Raw genomic sequence first — 25,054 nt, forward strand, 5'->3', positions numbered from 1 at the left:
ACAAATTCACTCAGGATAAATTTATGGGGGGAAATTAGGAAACGTTGCCTATATAAGCATATTTTCTAAAAAATTATATGTGCTCCCATTGATTTAGTTGTGTCAGGGGACCGCCATATACAGAATACAGTAGGCACAGCACTTAGGAAAAACAACAAATATAGCAAAATTGATATCTAAAGGAAAAAGCCAATTGCATGTATGCGCATGTAGACTGTAGAGTGATGGAGTAAAAAAGTTTTACATACAGAAAAAGGTCATGGAGAAAATTCAGCTGCATCACACACCTGGCTTTTCTGGCTTTCACAGTTCAAATAACCATAGCACTTTCAATGGCTTCCTTTTATTTTCACTGTAAGGATACTGTGTAGGTTTGAGTCCACTGTGTGACTTGCTCTGTCATAAATCATATTGTTCGTTTTTGAGAAAAGTCACTACAGTGTAATCCTTTAAAAAAGCACTGACATGCCTCCATGTATTAAATAATATGATTTAACTGTGGTGTTGTAGCTCTCTGTATTACATGAAAATCACATGACATGACTGTCTGGGCTGCACTGATGTCAACACATGAAACAGTTTGTGTACATCTGAGTCAGGTAGTACGCTGTGTATGAAGGTCTTAGCCACAACATTATTAAACTGCGACATTATAACAGGTGTATGCTTTAAGTATCATTTAAGGCGAAATGCAAACTAAAATGTACCTTTATCTTTTACACTGTTACAAATTTAAACATTTTTAAACGTAGTTTAGAGGACAGGTTCAAGTTAGGTGCCTTGATGAACACTGACAAAGGTGTTTCTCCTGCAATCATTCCTCCTTCAAACTGGCTACTAAAAGGTTCCCTTAAATGTACTTTCAATGTAAATGACATACAACATGGACTTAGTTTGTTGATTACCTTGCTGAAGCCTTGAGTTTATTTTTTGACTATCCCATGTCGGATTTGAACGTGAATTTTGGAGCCAAAAGCGGCCATATTTGGACGACCGATCGGAGCTGACCCTCGCTAATTAGCTGCTAACGTTAGCTTAGCTAGCACCGTGCATTTACTAATGCTAACTTTCGCTACCGAAAATCAGGCTTAAAACCATTGAAACAAAAAGTAACGTTACTTAGCAGAAACACTAAACAGCCGACCATTCAGTTGGTCTTTTAATACAACCAAACAAGACTATTTTAGACGACCAAAATATTACAATTCACTTTCATGAACTGAAAACAGATGTAGTGACCGAGTTAATACAATTGATACCTGTGGAATCGCCCCCTGATGGCCATTAGAAAGAAGCTTTAAGGTACTTCGGCATTGGCTTCACTTTTCAGACCAAGAGCCACCTGCTTGATAAGCACACGCTATATCATATCCACACAGTTATTTGTGCAAAAGTCACTTAAAGGTTTACCTGAAGATAATATGAGGCTTCAGTCTGAGTTATTCATGTCAAGTAGATATCTGCCATATATAGTCTTGTTGGTATGAAATTCCGTCTTTGTGTTTCTACAGACTGTTTCCCTGTTGAGCTGCGGTGGAAGAGTAGAAACATAAAGAAGGACCTTGGAACAAATAAGATACCTTCTTGATTTGACTCAGCTTTATATTTGCTACAGATAACCTTTTAAATATATGTTTTACATTGTAATGATGGGATCTTCAAATGGCCAATATGAACAGGAAAAATGATTATGGAAAGAAAAACCTCTTTCAGTGGCTTGTTTTAAGATAGACTTGAACAGTTGTGAACCCATCCTTTAAAACAAAACGTAAAACTTGACATGAGATCAATAAAACACACCATTGTTCAGTTAAATACACTCAGGGATTTTGCTGCCATGGACTTACATGATATGGAATGACCAGTGGCAACTTTATATTGATATTGCTGTACATCCAACATTATTGACTGTGTGAGTCACATTACTGACTTTGTGACTCTTCTTTGCTTGCATAACTGTCACACTATATCACAGAAAAACAATCCAATTGTTTTATCATATAAAAGTAAAACAAGAAGTTTGGACCTTCGTACCTCACCTGGAGACATGTTTATTGTTTCTTGCCAGTGGTCCTATTCCCCCTGCTGTCAATCAGGTCACCTAATGATGATATCTTGAAAGCAACTGAACCAAAAGAATCTTGGGAAATGAAGGGAAAACCAATCATCCTGACATTGCCACCTGTGCCCACAGTGGCCACTGTTCAGCAAAGCTTCCAGGGCAAAGTCTTGCTTTAAAATTTAATTTTTGTCCTTTGCGTTCTTCTTTCACTTGATACTTTCATGGGTGTAGGGCTAAAGAATCTGGAGTCCCTTTCCGTCTGAATCTGTTGATATGATAGATCTCTGAATTAATAATAATACATTTTACTGGTTAGATCATTATTACATTTCCATTGTTCTTTAAATTGTCAAGAGCATCAGTCTAAGTCTAACAATATAACCATTTATAGTTTCAGGATGAGAACAAACAACTCAATGTACCTACCTGTTTCTGTCTTTGTGAATACAGACAAAGTATGAATGCAGCTATTAATAATACTACAGTCATGTCTATTACTGTTATGCTCTATTATTGCTATAACCCATGACTTCTCACTACTAATAAAATATGTTCACTTGCTATCCTGACATCTTAGCCTGCAGCAAATAATTCAGATATTGACTGTCTCTGACTTTCTGTAAATAGAGTAGAAAATAGCCCTTCAATTCCACCTTAACACAACAACTGGTTCTGGGCTGTTTAGGCTTTACTTTCACTGAGACTGTTCGTAGAGCAGAAAAATACCAGCCATCAGTGATAGTAGTTTAGTATTGCATTAAAGTGTCATCACTGAATTTAGAGTAGCTCAGCTTTTAAATGAGAGGGTGTGGGCTTGAATAATTATGGATTTGCACATTAGATATACCTTAAATAAATTTAAAAAAAACAGTAAATTATAATTCAACAGTTTAGCAATTCATTTTTCTTTAAATGTTTTTTCCACACAGTTAGATTATCTGTCATAATCATTATTTCATGATTAATTAACTGGTTTCTCATAATTATGATTTACTTTATCATAATTATCTTATAACTATAAGTCATACTTATGAAAGAGTTTTAAGAAAGTTTCTCCGAGTTGTGAGACACAATCTGTATTCTGGTGACTCTTAGATAGTGTTGTAATTATGACACAATGTTTGACGTGCAGAGAACTGCAAAAATACAAAAGTGTATAGGAAAAACAAAATTATACAATAATAACTCATAATAAGTAACGAAAATGGGCTTCCATTCATTTCATATTTCTCTCATATTAAATCCTTAGTGATGGGGCGTGTGACTGGCTTAATTAAAAGTCTTTCATCATGTGAACGCACTCATGGCTGGGCTGGCAGTTAAATGAACAACCAGCTTTGTGATACTTGTTAATGGAATCTGCACAGTAGTACATTGGGCGCTGTTCCAGTCAGTATCCACTAGATGGCAGCTCTGTTCCAGGTATGGCACAACAGCCAAAATGCAGAACACGTGGACAAAAGACCAGATCCTTTTCAGACACAAAATATTTTATTTGAAGCACTTAGTTTTGACTCATACACATTATCCAACAGCTGATTTATTAGCTCACTCCAAATGCCTTGAATGGGAAGCTTTTTGTCTTGCATTACAGTACTTTACTGTCCATCAAAGCAGCAGATCCTAAACTACCAAATCCATACAAAACCTCACAAAAATACAGATGCCAGCCAGCAAATATCAAAACCACATCCATTTTGTCTGAGCCACATTGACCGCTTGGAGACACTCACTACAAACTTTATCAAAAGCAATTTGTTCCAAGAATATATCAGCATCAGCTTCCATACAAAACTCCCATTATGTTATTTCAGCAGCAAACAAATTGTGTTTTGAACTATCTAAAATAAGAAAAAAATGGAGCAGAATTGGTATTTATGTGCACTGATGCAAGAAGAATATGGTTTATTAGTTCCATAAGTCCGATTAGTCTTGTTTATGGCAGCAGTGAGACCCATAGACTGACCTTATTGAAGCACTGCATCGTCTGATTTGACCTATGACCTGAAAAATGCACTTTAGCCATTGAAATAATCCTCCAAACAGGTGAACAGGGTTCTGTGGTTGTCTCCTTGAACACATACAGGGAAACATAACATCTTTGTGTATTTTGTATGGCTGTCTTTTCCTAAACATCCCAGAAAGTGCCTATTAGCAGCAAACATGATGCCCTTCTCTGACAAAAACAGCTATTGCTTTAGTTTTTTGACTTGACTGTGGTTCTGCACATGATTGCTTGTTATGAGGAGCTTAATCTACAAAATATATGTGAAAAATATTTGTCAGTTTGATAGTTGTACTATAGCCTTACGGAATAGTTATTTATCTTTGGCAAATGTGCTCAATGTAAGAACTGGGACAGTGCAGCAAAATATACTCTGAATCTATTATTAATATATATTAATATTAATATATATTCTGAATTTGCCTGGACTGAAAAGGTCCCTTGAATTACAATAAAAACAACATGCTCTTCAAATGCTTTGCAGGGGAACTATCAGTGTGGATTAGAGGACAATACAGTAGCTTTTTTCACTAATCATTATGTGACCTTGTTTTACAGGGTCAAATCAAAGGCAGTGTAAATGAGGCTTTGAAAAGTACGGTACTGTTTCCAGTTAATAGCTTTCCAGTCAAACTGAACTAGTGTAGCGTAAAAGCAGGACCCACCTGTATTTTCTGTTTCATTTGCATAGAACCTGTGTTGCATCGTTCATAGAGCACACAATAACTGCTTCCATCCTTACTTTACACCATTTACAACAAAACACTTGTTTTGTTACCAAAGTCACCAGTCAACTAGTTAATTTGTTCTAAATAACATCTTCTCTAACTACAAAAGTGCACCAAACAAAACTGAATACAGAAAATGCACAAAATAATCTACTGTCACTTTCATCATGTCATTATCTACAGTCAGATACAAATATTGTTGCATTCATTCAGCACTGAAAAAGTATTCCTTTTAAGGCTTAACCCTGTAGACACATTAAATTGCCATGCAAATACACACATTCCATTGCAAGCAGGCAATGAGACACTGAGATAGAAAGCTGACATTGAAGAGTGTATATAAGGTCTTCTGCTTATTTCCAGTTTTGCTATGACGCATCGTTTCACACTGGATTACACCCCCTATGTGACTTTTTCAGGCTTTTCAGGCAAAGTGAGAACAAAAGGAAAAAGAATGCCTTTTGCCTCCAGAGGCGCCCTCAGCGTCTCCTCAACAAAGTAAGCATTCTCCTCCTCCACTATAAACTGAAGAGTCTGTGTTTTGTTCACACAGTAGATGCAGTTGCCAATGACTGCACACCTAAATGGTAAATGACTTCCAAGCCTCTGTGATGCACAATCATGCCACATTTTCACTATTGTGTTGTACTTGAACACGTTGATCCCCTGCTCGCGGTTGACGTCAAAGCGGTAGATGAAGCTTTTAAGAGCCACCATGTCTGTAGACTTCTTCCTGCTGTTGTTGTAGGGACACTCCTGCCACTCGTCCCTCTTAGGGTCATACTTGAGAAGGCGATAAAAGAGAGAGCCCCCAGAAACGTACAGCTCTCCGCTGCAGGTGGTGGCTTCGTGGGCCACTGCGAAGGCTCCTTTGGGCAAGGGGGCCACTGCGGTCCAGCGATCCATACGAGGGTCATATTTTTCCACTGTAAACAAACACTCACCTCCAATGGCATACAGGTAGCCATCCATAGACACCAGTTTTAGCTGGGCACGAGCCTGGTTCAGAGGTCGGACCTCGGCCCAGCGGTTGGTTATAGGATTGTAACAGAAGACCTTGTCTGAAACCTTGCCCTTGTCCCCATAGCCCTTTATACCCCCTGCCACAAACAGGTAGTTATACATTGTGCAGATACCACACCCTTTAGTGTTTATGTCCTCAGGCATCACAGTCAAAGGTCTCCAGTCATTTGCAGTTTCATTAAAGTAATAAATCATATGGTTCTCTTCAAAAGACCCCACGGATAAAGGGCTCTGTGGCCGACTTCCACAGCGGCTCGGTGGTCGGCTCCCAACACGATCAAACACATCGTTTATCTCTGAAACCATCAGAGTCTTCCTCCCCTCCATTCTCTTCTTTAGGATCAGATCCCGCTCTGATCCGGTCAGACGCCCATACACTGAGGGGTCTTTGAGGATCCGCAGAAAGTTGTCGCTCATGAATCCATAGGCAGTCTCCTTCAGTTCACTAAGTCGCTGCTTCTTGGCAATGGTCAGAATCTCGTAACAGTTCTCTGCAGTGACTTGTTCTGACATGGAGTCCATGGCTGCCTGGACGGCACAGGGGATCTGGAGAATTTTAGCCCCCGTAATGACATCTACAACATTGTCCTTAGAAACATTCATCTGACAGGTATAAACATAGTCTATCAACGTAGAGAGAGTCTTGTAGCTTACCCCCTTCACTTTCAGGATGTCTCGTGACAGCCGGGCTTTAAAGTAGTCACTCTTCTCTGCCAGGACAGACTTGTGAGCACTGATTGTCTGCCCGCCGACTTCGATGACTAAATCAGGCTTTTTTTCAGACCGTGTAGTTCCAGCTTCCTGGCTGCTGTCCCTGCATTCGAGGTTCGATTTTAGTACTGACCGATCAGTTTCCTGTTTGGCTTGGCTAGACAAGCACACAGAGGAATCTGCACTGTAAGACACTTTAGCTCTGGCGCCATTGTGGATTTCACCGCTTGCACCACTTTGCTGCATGCCAACAATGTGATTGGACACAATGGAGTCAGAATGAGGAAGAAGGTCCAGATCACCCTTCTTATCAGAGAGGTGAAACTGCTCAGCTCTGGAGATGTACGAACCGTTACCTTTCTGGTGATCAATATGGTTATTATCCATCAGTCTTCCATCCAGGAGGTATTCCTTCTCGAACACGGTAGGAGGGTTGAAATCCTGATTGTCCTGCAGGAATCCCTGGACGTAACGCGGACAGGAATTCTCATCTTTGTCAAGCTCAGGGTTCACAGTGTGGAGGATGACAGTGGCCTCAACGGTGACTGCTCCTCCTCCTTGCCTGCGGCCCTCATTCATCTTGATGTGCTCACTGGAGACAGGGTACAGCGTCTTCACTGATCATGCTGAGGGGGTGGACAAACTTATGCCTCGGAATCTCTGTTTGCACCTACATGGCGGGAAAACAAGGAGGGAATTTAAATCAAGACCAAACGGAGGAGGAAAAAAAAAGAAAGAACCCTGAAGCTGCAAAGACTTATTTATTCTCTGAGGGGCGCCCTTTCTCTAATTACAACCAGCTTGAGCAAATTACCTTGCTTCCATTGCCAGCTATGCTGTGTAATATACTGCTATATTAATATGTTATCATATCAATCCAACCTGCAATAGCTGCACTGTCGTTTCATTGCATGCACAACATCTGTATCTTAACAAAGAAAATGAACATGCAGCTTCGTGTGCCTCTAAACTGCATGACCTACTGCAATAATCACCCTGCCTGTCCATTATTTGTTAATCTGGAGGCATTCCGAGCGCATGCGCAAGGTGTTGCGTTGATGGAGGAATTCATCTCTAATATGACAGAAAAAGGGCGTTTATGACCATTTAAGAAAAAAAAACCTTTTATCTAACGTATTTCATTACATACTGTTCAAACGATGTGGAAACTATAATTCAGTCCAACGAAGCTTTTAATATAACTGTAACCAAATTTGAATGCACAAATTAATGTTTATTTTCATGGATCATTTCATTTGAACCTACCTGCGTATCCTTGCTGTGAATAAACAGCTCAGCAGCAGCAGTTTCTCAGCCGGTCCCTTCCACAAAGCTCCGTTACGTAAGACAGGCGCAATCCTGACGAAGCAGCCGGGCTGAGTTTACTTCACCTACAATGCCAGCTGCTTTCTCCTATCCGTTCACTTTTAACCATCGACCCTCTCAAGTGCCGTGTCATCCGCTCTCGGGCTGAAATCTCTCCAGGTTCCGTGGCAGAGGCGAGGCAGAGGGACGATCAAACAGTCACCTCAGGTCGCACCTCCTTCAGATCGTGGCCAAGTCATTTCCTCCTTGTGGACGTGGGGAGAGCTGCTGCGCACACCCGGCGCCTTTCCTGCACGAGCTGGAACTGTCCAGCATTAGCAACGGGGCTGCTTTTTGTTGTCTTTTTTTTTTTTTTTTTTAACAGTTCACTACAGTGAGGCTGTTATTATTGATCTAAACCACGCCCCCTTCAGTCAGTATTAACCCTACACTCAACAACACGAGGCTCCATCTGTTCGGCGCACGCTGGACTCATCCCAGAGATGCGACATTCCTTTACGCACAATCCGTTACGCACCATCCTTTTCCTGGGTACCACGACGTGTGGGGGTCAAGGGAATGAACATATGTGAAATCCTCATCCTCTTCAACACATACATATACATACGAACCCCAATCTATAGTTCCATCTAATTTTGTTGTAGAAGAAGTTACCCTTTAACCAAACCTTTATGTAAAATGATAAACTGGAGTATTACAATGGTACAATTAAAGTTTAAAATATAGATTAAAGTATCAGGCATGTTTGTACGTAACAGTACATTACACAATCTGTACAATTGTTCTCTATAATAATTTGTGTTTTTCCTTTGGAGGATGTTTTTAACCCAAAAACATCCTCCAAATGCTCTCGAAATATGACTCACACTTCTTCTTTTATTACAGATATAGCATGAACAAACCAGGCTGCCACAACATGTATGTGCAGCATGTGTACACGCAGTATGTACCATGTATGGAAAGTGACCTTTAAAGTGAAGTTGTTTGAGTGTGTGTTACTCCAGTACTACAAGAGACACGTCAGGCAAACACTTGGCTTGATTAGAAAATAACACAAGCTCACAGTGGCAGGAGCAGCAGATGGTCTTATCCAGGGTCCCTAACCTCTCCTCTGTGGAGACTGCACGTCTTAACAACCAGCCTTCAGATATAAAAATAGAGGGGAGCCAGCACTAGGCCATCACACACAACTATCAGCCCTATGAGATCAGGGTGCATTCAGCTGGGAGGTTTTAATGCCAGATATTCTGAGAACAAAGACTTGCTGAGTACTGATACAAGCACACAAAATCAGTGTCCATGGAAACCTCAGGGTCAGAGGGAAAACAAAAGACTTGCAGTTGCAAAGCTGTCTTGACAAACACCAAGCCAGACATACTGATAACTGGGTTACTCTTTTGTAAGATATTAAAAGTGAGACTGAGGTGTTGCTGTCTTCTACTTCTGGTTAATAAATACACTTATGTATTCAGTTACAGGACTTAAATATTATCTTAGGTCAGCATATTAGATACAACCCCCAAAAATCTGATCTGATAATATTTGGGATCAGCCCAGGGTGCTGTGGATTGTAGCATGGGAACAACTCCAACATGAACTCGTCTATTTTTGTTAGAACCTATAATGTAGTGAAACATGGTTGTGCAACAGTGGACGTGGGCGTTACAAGAGAGAAAATGCCTTGACCCTCTCTTCGGCAGTAGGAGAAATGAGCAGTGAAATCCCGGAAGAGCTGTATCAGGCTCAGTTCCTGCGGCCCCCTCAGGCACATTGCTAGTCCCGGCATGTACTGATGGCTGCACACAATCGCAGCGGAGTAGATGTACAAGGTTAGTTTGAGTTAAGAAAAAAATGACACGCTGACTCTGTTCCTTCCCTTCCTTTATCTCCTGAAACTGCTACTTGTTTTGAATATCTCTTATCCCTTTTTGTCAGTAGCTGGGGTTTTACCAATATGTGAAATCTTTTGTATTATTTTAAGCTGGAAACTTACCAACACTGCAGAAAAGTTGCGACATGGTTGAAGTGTTTCCCCCAAGAAGACAACCGGTTGATACTAACTCAAAATAAGTGGATATTCTAATAAGACATGCCTTTAAAATCACATGAGGTACACACAGTTGCTCAATAAAACAATGTTTATGGATTTGTTAATATACATAGCAGAAGTACAGTACATATAAATTGTGACAGTATAAAGCTTTAACTTTTTTCAAACATCTTTAAGTGAGAAATGAAGATGCATTAGAGCTAAACAAACAAAAAAAATCCCTCCAGGTGATAACATATCTTTCATACCTTTCATATGTATAGAAACCTGGCCAGCCAGGGATCTCATCAAGCCTTTCCAAACTAATTCAGTCATCAATATTTCACCTATTATCCCTTTTCTTTGTTAACAGGATGCTAGGACTAGTTTCAGTGGTCCAGTGGTAATAATTCCGTATAAACACCTTTGTCCGAGTCCCATACACATACACATGTAATCCTGAGTTGTCATACTTCATATTTACAACTCTGGCCGTGACAGATGAGATAAAAGCTGGCCAAAACCTAATCCTAATCTTAATAAAACATTTATGTAATAGCCCCGTCATTACCTTACACTCCTTTCAAGCAGTCATCTCTTACAACCTCTAAATTCTTTTCAACACTGATTTAAATACTGCAGTCCTGTACAGTCATCTTGTGTGATGCACACACTGGAGAGTCATGTAATATATTAGTTAAAGAAAAACAACCAACTGTATCGGAGGGTGACATTAAAGACATTTCAGAGTTTTTTTCATCTTTAAGTATATCCTTTTGACTGGTCTGTAGGCTGGTGTTTCAGGCATGATGATTGAATGCTTGATGCTGTTGATCCTCTGTTGTTTTAAATGGTAGGAGACATCATTAGAAACATCTTGGGAATAGTGTAGAGTGGCAGTTCTGGTTTAAATAAGACATTTATTACTCCAAAATATTCAGTAAAGTGTAGCACCAGATCTCCTTGTGACAGTTGTGTACAGCACCTCTGTTCTAACCTGAAAAGACAAAAGAGACATACAGTAGGTGAGATCATATGTTGTGCAATAACATTTCTTACAAGTGAGTAGTAAAAAATATTTTGTAATAAATTACCGAGGTGGTGGTGTGTCACATGTTGAGTAAGGGGATCTGCCAGATCATGATGGTAGAGGTGGTGTCCTCATGACGTGACTGTTTGGTCTTTTTGTTGACCCTGCGGTGGCCTGAACCTCCAGATACCACCAGCAGAGAGCTCACGTCAACCTTGCTTGCCCGGCGGCCCCTCTGGTGGTGGGCCGGGTCATGGAGCACATCATAAAGAGCCCCGTCCTCAGGTCCGTGCTCCAAAGAGCCCTGGGACTGTGCTAGGGAGCCGCAGGACGAGGAGGACAGGGAGTCCTGGAGAGCCATGGTGGTGCAGCCCGCCTCTCCCAGCCATACGCCTCGTCCCCGAGGGGGAGTCAGGGCTGAATCTGAGGGGGGCTGAACGCTTTCTCCATCCTCTGCCTCTGTTGGCTGCACCGAGGTGGGAGGGGTGGAGGATGGAAGGCCAGAGAGACGGTTACACACGGCAGCTGCCACAGTGAGGAACTTCACTGGTCCATTGTGAGCGTGCAGGGACACCATACCCCGACCTGAGAACAGGTATAGCCACTTAAACACTCATCATTTATGTTTTACAAATGTGTTGTGTATTTGCAAATGTATAGACCTGATTTTTGAAAGTAATAATCAGAACCTTTTTCAAATGTCTGATTTGTTGCTCTTTTTTGCCCACAACCAATATCTGATAACAAATCACCCTTCAACCTGTTTTTTCATTGGGTGTTTCAAGCATTAACATATACTAACTGAAGAAATACTAAAAGAATGATTAACAAAAAAGGTTGACTGAATAGAATACTCTTGTGAATGTACACATTTAAAAACATCTGTATATGTGATTGTGGTGATGTTTCAGTGTTACCTGTGACCTTGGGGATGCCCTGCAGTCGGGGCACAGAGAGGGCCACAGTCACCCCCAGGTTGGTTCCTACAAGAAGCAGACCATGGCACACCAGCAGACTGCTCACTGACACTCTCTGGTTGCCTAGGAAAAAACAAAAGCATGACATTGGTTTAATCTTACACAAATAAAACTATATCCAAAGTAAATCCATCAACGTTTTGTTAAAACACAGAAACACACCTAATGACTGTTTCTTGGTAAACAAATCCTACCACCCTGAGTGATTTACAGTATCAAATATGATGTATTGGACCTCACACAAACACACTGTGCTTATGCACACTTAACTCCTAGAAAATGAGAAAAGTGCACAGTTAATGGGCCACTCCAACATGCTTGAATACAGCGTGATGTGGAGGAGGGAGACGTATCTTTCCAGCGAGTTGGAGCATTTCAGCAGCGATGATTTTTAATGGTTATTTGTCTCCTGGGCAACGTAAAGAGGAGCCTGGATGAGAGCAGCTCTTTTCAAGTGTCTGAATACAAAAAAATGCACCATTATGGTCAGCTTTGAGGCAGACAAACAAACACAAAAGTGTTATGTAATAGATTGGGTGAAGCGTAATGCTGTAATTAAGCAAGGAGCTGTGCCTCTATTCAGGAAGCTTGTGGCAGCTACAGCAGGACAATCTGACCTGACCTTTCAAACTTTCCTCCTGGTCAGAAACATCAGTGCAAAGCCTCTCTGGACAGTAAAAGCAGCGATTGTTAAGTTAACAGCACCTTTCAGCACAGAAGGCAATAAAGTTGGGCTCACTGACAGATTGTGTTAGGTGACTTATTATGTGGAATTTGGCACTGATTGTAGACCATCCCCCAACATGAGCTTTGTCAGGAATACACTATACAACAAAAGGTATCTAGTCAGACATTTTTATCATCATTTTTTATGATTGTAATAAGAATCTGGGGTTTTGCAAAAACAGTCCTTTCAGTCCTGCTATGTGGGAGGCAGGACTGTCATGAGTCATTACTGCTGTAACAGCTTGACTTGAATTTCCTCCCTCAATGTAATCCTCTTGGGCTTTAAGGAAAAATTACTGCCAGCCCCTCTGCCTGACCCCCCCTCCACTAGAGGTGACCCTTTGCATGGGGCACACACACCATACTGCCATACTTCCAGGAATTCTGCCAGATAGGCAGCCAGGTACACTCCTCTCCTTCCAAACCACAGTTAAAGACAGGATCCTGAGTCTTGTCCACATGTGCTTCTAATGAGGGCCAAGAAAGAGCAGAAACACACAGACGGCTAGTTGGGGGCCTTGCTCAACTTCCTCCTTTCATAATATTTGGAGTTCCCCACCCAGAGGGTGAACTAAAATAAACCCAGAGTGAACGTCTACGCTGCCCGGCTCGGGCCCTGATCCTAAACCAGAGCCCCACTTTGATCTGCATTTAGTCCTGACAACCAACAGCAGGAGGGAGGAGCAAATCCATTACATTACAATAATACACCATATCAGACATTCAATCAGTCTAGAAATAACTCTTATCAGCACAATGTGACTAATCATGGTTTCAGTCTTTATGGATGGAAGTTACAAAACTGATAAAATGTTCAATGTCTAAAATTCAGATCTAAATTTTTACTTTTTTAATATGATGAACAGATTGTTATATTTCTATAAAAATAACTAAAATCTACTATGGCTGATGTGCATGGCAAACAAGCCAGAGAGTTAATTACATCTGACTTTTCTATTACTATGTGATACACCTCATTGATCATGAAGAATCCTCTTTAATTTCCATGTCAATCTATCATCTTTCCAAGCAGAGGGCAGGTTTCAGCTGGAGCCACTTCACCTTGCAGCTACAACAAATATATCCTTATAGGGAATACTTGTTCATTCAGGAATATGTGTGTTATCCATGTTGGGAGGTGTACAATAATAGTGGCGTACAAACAAAGAGGAGCTGGAGGTGTTATTTACTGCCCCCCCTCCTTGATGTTTGTCTCCCATTAGGCCATGCATGGCTGCATATTTAGGTCAGAGAGCAGCAGACATAAGGCAGACTAGACCCTTAGTGCAGCAGCCACCAGTCTGCTTTGATTGAGGATCACTGCCTTTTGAAGTCCATGTTAAGAATCTATCTTTTTTTTAATATGCTAATGTTAATGAATGCTTTATACTGTTTTGCATCACATTTTCACACATATTTCCTTTAGTGTGGCTTTACAGATTATATATTCCTTGTCCTAGTTTACTTTAAAAGCAGATTCAGTAGCCCAAACCAGGTCAGCCCAATCAACTACTGCCACTAATACCACTAAATTACTCTCAAATAGGAACTGTGCAGGATTATTTAGTAACACTATCTTTGAGTTACTATAAAAATGACTGCTATTACAGCATATTAAACACACTGTGTGTTTAGTGCTTGTGTAAGAAACCCTTGTCTAAAATGAAGGGAGTTAGCAGAATTGCTCCAACATGCATGAACATGAGAAGGACGACCACACCTACAGCACCTCGTGCATTCAACACTGCACCGTTCACAGAGGCATTCACCCTGAAGACAACGCCCCACGTCTCTTTCCCACCCGCTCTCATATTGTTCACTACAACAATCCCCCCATCTGACTGTGTGTTCTGTATATGAGCCAAAACTGCATTAGGAGCTGTAATCTAATATAACTTCATAATGATGTAGACTTCCTGGAAATCAGAACTAATCTCTCTAAATCAAATACCACAATATCATTTCTTGTCATTTTCTGATCCATTATTTTGAGCTTCTGTCTCAGTAAATAAACATTTACGGAGCAGAAGAATTACAGATGAAAGACCAATCTAACTCATCGATTGCAGCTGGTCTCTAATGTCCAAACGGTTTGGCTGGCAACTCCAATTACATCAGCGTTTGTGCAGAAACAGCACATTTTTTTGGCGTCATTGTCCTCCACGGCAGCAGTCGGTACTGATAAACACTGTGGAGCATTCTGGAAAAGTAAAGATAACAGCAGACCAGAGAAAGCGCTCCAGACAGGTGGACTTCATGGGACTGTCCTATTAAAATAAAAGAAAGCACGCAACACCTTAACAAATCACAGCTAGACAGTGGCTGGGGGGTTCAAACTGGATAGAAGATGTTTAATTTCCATGCCGAGTAACAGACTGGGCATCCACTACTGTTATCAGAGGAAGTGAGTTCTTAACGGCCAGGCCTGGAGAAGGAGAGCTTTCATATTGTGTGGTTGTCTGTCCCAGAACCAGCTTCCTCTGTGGTTGCATGGATCCTATTAACTAATATGGGCAGCGAGGTCCCAGAGCGGACTGCTTTTATCATTCACATCTGTCTGACAAAGAGGCCTTCCACTTGTAACTCTAAACACTGGGTATCAGAGCAACATTCCCAAATAGTATCAAGTCAATGTGGGTACAGTACTGCACACACTTTTACTTACAGTGAGGGATTCCCTTAAGACAATGTGTAAATGTTCTTTCACAGTTGCCAGTACAGTCTTTAAATCTGATTTCCCTGCATTCACAAGCACGGTGCTGCATAAGTGCTGTTAATCACAGTGAATAACTTGTCGCCATGGATACGAATAGCTGTGATGTGTGTGGATGGCTCTTTGTTGCAGTTTGTTTTAAACCCTCCACAGCATCAGATCCTGTCTTAGTAGCAGCTCAAACAGCTAAGTGACATTTAAAATCATTTAAGAGCTCATTACATGAGATTTGACATTCTGCTGATTAATGCCTGCAGTGGAGGAAATGCTTGATTGAAAAAACAAACCACCCCAGATTTGACTTAACAAAACTTCCTCTTTTAGACAAATATTTCTGATTTCTGAATGTTTTTACTACCTCGTGGCAGTAAAACTGCCTTGAAGAGTGAAGTTTGCACAATTAAAGCTGAACTGGCCAAATGACTGTACTGTACTAATGAGGCTGAAGATGAGATAGTTCAGACTGCAGATTTATCGTTAACTGAAAACCACAACATGAGCGTAGATTAAACCACAGCTGTCATGACTAAACACACACACGCAAATCTCCAAACTCAAACCCCATTAAAGTATCCAAATACTATACAATCAAGACAAAAGCAGAGTCTATTGTCAAAATACATTTATACAAAACTTCAAGACAATAATACAAAGAATGTTTCATGAAATTCAAGCCAAACCACAACTGTCCCTATTACTCAGCACGGAGGGAAAAGAGATTAAAAGCAGCATCGACTGGACTGCACAAATACAAACTTAATACTGGCATAAGCAATCTCCCCTCATCAAAAAACTACCATCATCCATTTAGGCGGGCCTTTTTTGGGTCAAGCCTGATGTAACGCAGCAGATTACAAGATCCAAAGCAGCAGGCTGCTCTGATCACTTCAGCCTTCACAGTCATTTGATTTGACTTGGACATCCTCAGAGACATGGTTTGGCTTAAACCCACAAGGCAGGAAACTGTCCTCGTTTCACAACCAACCGCTGTACGCTAAATACAGTAACGTCTCCTGTGTTGACAACAATCGGCATAGTAACGAAGAGAGTGTCACCACTGTTCAAGGACACGCAAAGGAATGCAGAAGCAGGGTTAGGTGTAAACACACTAGTTTGGGGCACATTTTGTGTGTTAAATGAAACACAGATATGAATTAAAACAGATATTTGTTCTCCACAATATAACTTACCTGGTACAAATCATCTGTGAGCTACGGCTCATTTATCTCACCTCTGACACGGTTCTACAGATACTAAAACCCACTAATGACAGGTTTAGTGTATATCTGTGATGCTTTACACAATCATAGATCAAAGGTGAGCCATTGCCATTATGGAGGAATGATGCAAGTAAAGTGAATTGCTCTCCAAAGCACAAGAAACTACTTACTAGTGATTCTATATTAGGTTTGTAAAAAGGAACAAAAACAGCTTCAGATATTTCTACTTTGTTATTTATCTATATATGCATTAAAAGTTAAGTTAACATGAATTATAAAACAATATTTCATTGTATCAGATATATCTGTCTTCATCCCAAAACAACAGAGGTACATGGACATTTCATGTAATGTGCTCTCAGATTTGAAAAAATACATTTTAAAATTTCAACAGCAGCTGTTTTCAATCGGTTTCTAGAAACAATGCCCCTATTTCTCTGAATAAACCTCAGACTGACAACAGACACTCACAACAGTTTTCTTTGGGACCATTTCTACAGTAGAGAGTAGTTCATATAGTAGGTATAGTTGACTTGTACATCAGTCTGGTAGATTGAGGTTACTTGTCATTGGAAATATTCTTCTTTCTAGCTCAGCTGCAAGCAGGTACCATATCAATATCAATATCAATATCAATGTGATGTCATAACTACTGTTGTCTTTGGTCAGTTTATCAAGAGCATCCCTTTATTTGTTTTTATAATTCTCCTGAATCCTCCTTCAACACTGCCGATTCCAAAGCACACAAAGCCACCTTAAAACTTGCCTTGAGGTCAAATGTTTTTATGTAACACTATGAATAGAGACAAAATGAGAGGTTCCTAATTCACTGTTTAGACTGGAATAGCGTTTGAAAGAGGATGAGGGTGTGACAAACCTGCCATAACAAGAGCTGTCTGGATGAGCACCTAGACGGATGTTAGCTAATTACTGACAGGCACCGAGTAAGACAGCACTTTAAAAACATGAGGTCATGGGAGCTGCAGACCAGTCCAGGAATGCAGGGCTGTATTTGAATAAGTACTGTATATGTGCCTAGGTGATCACAAGATCAGATATCAAAAGAGAGAACAACTATGCTTTGCTGTTCTTTGTCAGACAGTTTGACACTTTCTAAAAGGTTTCCAGTCTTGGTCAGACATACTGATCACATTACTGAATGGCATTCAAGGGCAAGTAACGCAAACTGAGAGCCGATGGATGGTGAAGTGGTATAAGTGGAGAGTCATCATGTCTCAATTATAAACCAAACCAAACCAACCAAAGTTTGTGCACAGAGCAAAGACTTCAATAAGATGACAAATACCTCTGATACTACAGTATATTTTGTTATAAGTTAAACATTTTAGATTTCAAAATGTGTTTGTTTTTCACCACCTACATGAAATAAAAGTAAAACGGCAGCAGTTTAAACAAGCTGATGTTTCTGTGTCAATGTCGCCTCCTACAGGCCATACATTACTCGCAGCTAGAATTTTAATATTAGCGCCACCTGCAAGCAATGGATATAATATCCGTCATTTATCTTTCTTGTTATAGCTGCTGTTTAAGTTGTGTGTGTGTGTGTGTGTGTGTGTGTGTGAGTGAAATATTATATATTTTACATATTAAGCAACCATGGCTATCCTCCTCTTTAATTTGGAGGGGTAAATGAGAATCCAAACCACATTTTTTTTAAAAGAAAGAAAAATTGGGCGATGGGATGCAGAGGCCAAAAGGAAAGCAGAATTGGAAAAAATTGTTCACTCTGGACAGGTTCCATTTTATAGAAAATTAACAGCAAAACTCAAGATTAACCTAAAAATATCAATGATGTCTTACCAGGCAGTATATTGTGGACAGGTGTGGCAATGTTAATATCCTGCAGGTGTTCCAGGGTCTCAGTGTGGAAAAGACGAAGAGTGGAACCAGAGCTAAAGGCAATCCAAATGCCCACCCCGGCCACCACCATGTGGGACACCACCATACCCTCCTCCTGGTGGGCCTCCAGCTGCCTCTGAATGGGTGAGATGGGGGAAGGGTGACAGGACTTGGGCATTAGCTACTGCACATTTACAATAATTTAAGCCTAAGGGAGGATGTACATTTCATTGCCAAACTTAAAATAGACTGTATTAAGAGTGGATTTAGGTGAAATTTAAGACTTTCCAGCTTTTAGTGAGACCAGTTTTACAAGAGTGAACATGAGACCTATGAGAACAATACGCATGACAGAAATAATCTCCTACAAGAATACAGCATATTAACATTTCAAAATTGTAAGGCTTACCATATCAAAAACTGAGAGATCAAAAACTTAAATGCATTTGAAATAGACTTTGATTCCAATCCAGCAGCTACACTATCCAGAACTAATTTTCACTACACATATAATGTCTGTGACCATTTCACTAATACTGTGTTACAGTTTATTTCTCTGTACATCTCTGAAGTCAGATTGTTGCATTATTATGCAAAATCTGAACACTGTTTCTGATTGTCCTGTGTTGGCTGCGTGACTACAAACTAGAGAAAAAAAAATTTCAACACAGAAAGTTGGTCTCAGTCTGTTTAGACTACAGCAGCCCATGCATTGTCTCTGATTGTTATGTCAGGAAACCTGTGATTATGCTTTACCAACGAAATGAAGAATCACATTTCCACAATAGACAATATTGTGTAATAAAAGATAGATTTTTGGGCCAAATGTACGCAAGATGTTTATTGATAAACAATACCAATATTTCTGAAGATAATGAGCTTGTCAGGTGTGGTCAAAAGCACAAGTATTTACCACTGTTTATTACAATTTGGTTTTAAATCTCAAATTACATCAACTTTATGAGCTCTTTTCAACTCCAGATTTCCTTTTCATTCATTAGTGTGAGAGACAGTAGTTTCAAATGTCTGTAGAGTGTAATTCTGAATTCACTCTGCACAAAGACTGATAAACTGGGCTTTCTCCATCACCACCACAAGTTACATAATCTCACCACACATTGCTCTATGTGTAGGTGGAGTTATATTTGGCCAAGGAAAGTCCATTCACAAGTGTCTCAGGGCTCTGGTAAAATGTGTGGTTGAACAAGCATGAAACATAAATGTAGAGTCTTGATTTTTTCGTTTTAATTAAAAATGCATTATGTGTTAAGTATCCCATTAATTCCTTCCTCTCTGTCCGACTTTCAGTCACTACTTTGGGCTAACGGTTAGTCTTCAGTGAGGGAAAGAGAGCGAGACAGGCAGGTGGTCCAAACATAATGAGCTTAATGAGGCTAAAAAGATTATGAGTGAGTGCATGATAGAGGAACGTTACTATTCCTGGCCCCACGGCAGGTGCTTCCCTTCCCTAAACCAGGCCGGAGCACACACACAGGGAATACCATCCATATTCCTGGATATGGAAAGAAGAAGCGGGAGGAGGAAAATAAGGCATCTTTGCCTGCTTGAGGTACTTTAAACTTTACTGACTTCACACTTGCTCCTTCTTGGAAAAATTAAAACAAAGAGTAACAGATAATTCTCACTACAGCATACTCTTACCTTGAATTTCACAAAATCTCTCTAAACTATGACCTTATTTCTTTTCCTGCTCTGACCTACTCTATAGAGAAACACAGATTTCCCCACAGACTTGACAAACAGATAGTACGAAGATTAATTATGTCATCATCTTTTTCACTAGAGCTTGTTTCCTGTGTGAATTACACAGGCAGACGAGGACAGATACAGAAATAACAAGAGCTGTACTGAGGGTCATTCACTCCACACCCAGACAATGACATGCTAAACTGGTCCTTTTAGGATGTAGACTTGGTATGTATAGGAGTTACAGTATGAGAAGTAGGTTACATACCTCCACACAGTGTGTGTGGGTGCTGATGATGAAGACCTGTCCACCTGATGAAGCCCAGAGGTGCTCCTCCACTGCCAGCATGGACTTAACTGGGAGGACTCCCAGCTTCAGCACCGTGGGCTTGTCACAGTTCCACAAACCATCTGTAACAACAGACATAATATTGACACCTCAGTACTGGACTACATAGAACTCATGATATAATATGATTAACAAAAAGCAGTTTGCATGCCAACACAAAATTAATATATCTGAACAGGATCAAATATCTTATCTGAAATTCAGTCAAATGCATCAAGTAGGATCAAACATAAACTACAACAAAGCTGTTTCCTGTAACATGTCAAGTAGTGCAGCACTGTAGATCTTTTTGAAATGAGCAACTGTTTTCTTACAGCCTCTGTGTTGGTATTACTGCATTCTCCTGTACAATGTGAACTTCTAGGAAATTTCCTGTTATAATTAAAGAAGAATGGGCTATACTGTATGCGGAAGATATTGCGATAGTATAAATGTCGTCTGTAAAGGTCATCTGCGTTTATAACTCTGCCATTACTGGTGGAGTGACCATTGATGGTTTTCACAGTCTCACTATGAACATAGATGGGCTATGAGGCATTAGTCAGAGCTGAGCTCTTTCCCACACACACCTCCTACACACTCTGTTCTAAATGTGCTGGCACCTTCAGTGCCAGCTCTGCAGCAATCAAACACTCAATGCAGCAACACATTAGATTTCTGTAACAGCTATATTCAGTTGTTCAGAATTAAATGACTTAGGATATAAAATGGAAGGAAATGGCTTTTTTGTAGAAATAAGTTGTGTATTTGATATATTTTGCACACAAAGACAGGAATGTGCATATCAGTGTAAGATGGAATTCATACCTACAAGTTTGGTTAAATTGGGATGAGAGGCTGAACATTGTGTGAAGAGTCCTTGAGGAATCAACCTGGAACACTTTAATCCAAAGAGTGCATTGTTTGGGGTGTCTAGGCTGGGTAGTGTGGTGCGCTGGGGTGGGTTGGTTGTTGTTCTTTCTTTTTTCCATTCTACTTTTTTCCCCCTTCTACTGTGTTATTTTCTACAAGTCTTAAAAAGAGAATGGTGTTGGTATTAGAGTTGTATATTCACTAATTACCTTCATGTTACATTTGTAACTCTTTCACTAATGATTTAATGCAAACTGGACTCCACTCTAAAAATAAAAATGTTAAAAACTAAAGAGTGTATTGCTCACAGTTTTGTACTAGAGGGGCCCAGTGTTCAATACGAATTTCATTTCCTCCAGATACCACATTCCCTTAGCTAATCTAGGCCAGGAAGTGAATGAGGCCTCACCAATAGTGTTTGTTTAACAGAAGGCACAAAGGCAGCTATTGAAGGGAGAGGTGCCACGCAGGGAGAGATGTTCTTTCAGATGTACAGTAATGACTGGGGAAGTAGGGGTAATCTCCAAACTACAGGGGCTAGGTGGGATTAGCATTCCAGCAATGCCCTGCGTGTGTTATTGTAAAAATCACACTCTGTAGGTGTATGTGCATGAAAAGAAGAGAAGAGAAAAGAAAAAAAAGAGTAGTGGAAGAAAAGAAAAAAAACACACAGGAGTGCCAACTTGCAGTCTTATGTAAGTCTTCACTGTTGAAGTGAGTCTGCCCACATCTCTCACTTCTTGCTCTGTGGCATTCCTTTATGTCAGTGTCAGCTGCAACACACTTTCTCATCACAATGTGTGTGCAAACAAGCATATAAACCAGACAGTGAGAGCTGATTAAACCAGCCAAGCCAATCATTTTTCTCTTATAGTGACATGATGTACAACGCTCTTAAAAGGAGAAAGTAAATGATACAGGGTGGCAGAATACAGCACAACAGAGTTAATGTTCTGACTGTCTGGCTATGACGTGCGACCTTTGCCGAATCATTGCCTCGCTCTTTCTCCATCTCTCCCACAGTCTGTCACAGAGGGAAAAAAAGCAAGCGTGGCAGAATGAGGCTGACTGGCCAGCTTCAGACACACTGCATCTACAGCAGAGCAGCACTTCCGAGCAGGATAACTCAGAACTGAAGCCTTTAATAGACAAAGCAACAATGCTGTTTGTTCTGATACTTTTTGATGTGTCGCCACTACTTGCTGTGAGGGTCCTGTTTGATCAGCTGACATCAAAGAATATAAGCCAATCGTATCCCCCAGTTCCGCCTGCTTGCGCTTTATAATTCCAATCGTGGGTCTGCTTTTAAATGTTAATGGAGTACAGCCAAAGCCAGCCACTGTGGCAAAGTACTTGAGCAGCATTATAAGGGTGATGCAGGGAACAGTTTCCCCACCAAATTGTACAGGATGAATCACCATCTTAGCATCAAGCATCAAGTTTTAGTGGTGGTGACAGAGCTGTTAATGGGAAGAAATCATACAAACCAGACTGAAAACACATCCAGGGCCTGGTTTTCCTTCAGGGAGCTAGTATGACACACTGGCGGTGATGAATGATGAAAAGCTATTGCAACTGTTGGTACATTCAGTTACACTAAAGGTAAAAACTGACATTAACTGCAACTGATTGTCTAAGAATTAGTGGAGAACGAAGAGGGGAAATATGTGACACGTGCATCAGAACAAAGTATAATGAGTTGTCTAAAATACATCCCTGAGCAGCTGCATATGGATGGTATGTTTCTTCCAGCCAGGCATAATGTAGCTAGACTCAGTGAGGAGCAAGAATAGTTTCCCCCTCTGTGTTTCTGTACCCAGGCCATCATCCATATTCCTTCTGTCTGTTTCTATTTGTCTCTTTCTAGACAGACAAGTTTAACGGAACGGCAGAGCTAGAGATTGTGCAAGAACACAGAAATCAGATTTGAATCACATGAAGAAATGCAGAGAAATTAATACGTGTGACTGTGGTTAATAAAACAAGCCTCTAGCAATTGTGGCATCAGAAGACAGTGATACGCATACTTATATTTGAAAGCCAAGAATTGCAAGGATCGTGTTATTCGTGTTCTGAAATATGTCTGAGGGAAGCTCAGAGCAACTCTTGTTTGCACTGTTATGACAGACAGTTTGAGATAGAACAAAACATAGAATGTGAAAAGACGAAGAGTGTGCAACCTAGATCGCTTCCACTTTCTCTGTGCTCGTCTGGGAGGGAAGACATTAAATAGGTCACTGCATACTGGCTTCTCCCAGACAACTGAGCAAACGGAAACAGAACCTCAACACAAGAGCAAAGGAGATCCCCCTGACCTCGAGCGGCATAGTGAGCCTATGACTTACACACTAACGGTAACCCAGTGACTCAGAGAAAGAATAGCAGTTGCCACAAATAACAACAATCTCTGAGCAAGCTCTACCCAGAAAACTGTTTCCTGCAGGCCAGATGTTTCTGCGGACAAGGAAGTCACCACATGACATCATACAGCAATTTTTAAACCGCATTATATGTATAAAAATATATAAGCTATAATTATCTTTTCAGTTCCAACACTTTATATAGGAAGCTGGGCTATGCTTTGTTTCAGCTTAGTTTGCTATAAGCGAACACATAGCCACACCAATTTATCAAACTTTATTTGACACATCAAATGTTATGTCTATAGTTAATAAAAGCTGTGTCTGTAAAGAGTTGCTAAATCTAACAGCAAAGTCACCAAGTCAGCAACAGTGCTCTCATTCATGTTCATGGACAATTATGGTTAAGGTTACCAAATTCGGGGGTTGCGCAGACTGAATATTTGAATAAACACTGTTGGGCTACACAGTTTAAAAACCAAATCTAATTAACCCAGTGAATGCATACCTGTTTCGCACAATGACTGTGATTTAACGTTATAATTGCTCCAGTTATAGCCGTTTAAGAACATCAACAAACAGCACAACGGCAGAATTCTGAGAATATAACAAAAAGAGACACACAAATTTTACGAGACCCCTCCCCTCCTGAAACACATACCTTGTGATCGGGAGTAGATGGCCACAGAGCCGCTGACCAGGCCGACGTACAAACAGTGTTTCTTATAGACCAGGCTGGTGACAGTAGATTTGTCTGGGGTGAAGAAATGCTGCAGACGTACTTTTTTGGACCGCTGGCTACTTTTATACACAATGATGCTAAAAAAGGACAAGAATAAAGATAAAATTAGAACTACACATAATACAGAGTGCTACAGCTATACACACTCCAATCTGCCTGATATCAAAAAATATACATTGTTGTGTTATCATTACAACATTGTCATGATAACAGTGAATCATTTGATACTACACACAATATCAAGTTTTACATTAAAGTCTATAATACTTTCCTGATGCCAATTACATTTAAAAGATTCTACAGTGTTTTGTAGCTGAAATAAGTGAAATGTGTAATGGTTGACTTCTTAACAAGGAAAACTATGCACTAAAAAGTATGCAGAACATTTTCAAGACACATTATAAGAGCTTTTTTGTGATGGATTCATGACATATATATTTTTGTTGTGCTTTTCCCTTTTCCCTTAAACTATATTTCCCTTAAACTATATTGTTTGTCACTACTTTGAGTTTATTCACTGACTTACTACAAATAATAGAATGATGTTTCATGCAGTAGATACAGATGAATACATCAATGGCACTAATGAATGCTACACTGCATTTTGATCTGTTACGATTAGTGTATGTGCATC

At 40.3% G+C, this 25,054-nt stretch overlaps 2 protein-coding genes across 2 annotated transcripts in view; both read right to left on the minus strand.

The window, feature by feature from the left end:
- Window positions 1-5,071: 5,071 nt before the first annotated feature.
- On the minus strand, window positions 5,072-7,108 carry LOC128375034 (kelch repeat and BTB domain-containing protein 11). The gene has a single exon (XM_053335257.1). It carries the CDS (start codon window positions 7,106-7,108, stop codon window positions 5,198-5,200), a length of 1,911 nt encoding a protein of 636 aa, XP_053191232.1. The 3' UTR covers window positions 5,072-5,197.
- Window positions 7,109-10,731: 3,623 nt separating this feature from the next.
- arhgef10 (Rho guanine nucleotide exchange factor (GEF) 10) overlaps window positions 10,732-25,054 on the minus strand; it is a 49,741-nt gene continuing 35,418 nt past the window's right edge. Inside the window, exons 25-30 of the mRNA XM_053335259.1 lie at window positions 24,340-24,497; window positions 20,386-20,528; window positions 18,372-18,546; window positions 11,832-11,954; window positions 10,979-11,499; window positions 10,732-10,881 (exon numbers count right to left, since the gene is read on the minus strand). Coding sequence (XP_053191234.1) covers window positions 10,994-11,499; window positions 11,832-11,954; window positions 18,372-18,546; window positions 20,386-20,528; window positions 24,340-24,497 — 1,105 coding nt within the window. The 3' untranslated portion in view covers window positions 10,732-10,881; window positions 10,979-10,993. The remainder of the gene's footprint in view (window positions 10,882-10,978; window positions 11,500-11,831; window positions 11,955-18,371; window positions 18,547-20,385; window positions 20,529-24,339; window positions 24,498-25,054) is intronic.

Source organism: Scomber japonicus, chromosome 16 (assembly GCF_027409825.1).
Source record: "Scomber japonicus isolate fScoJap1 chromosome 16, fScoJap1.pri, whole genome shotgun sequence".
Lineage (NCBI taxonomy): Eukaryota > Metazoa > Chordata > Actinopteri > Scombriformes > Scombridae > Scomber > Scomber japonicus.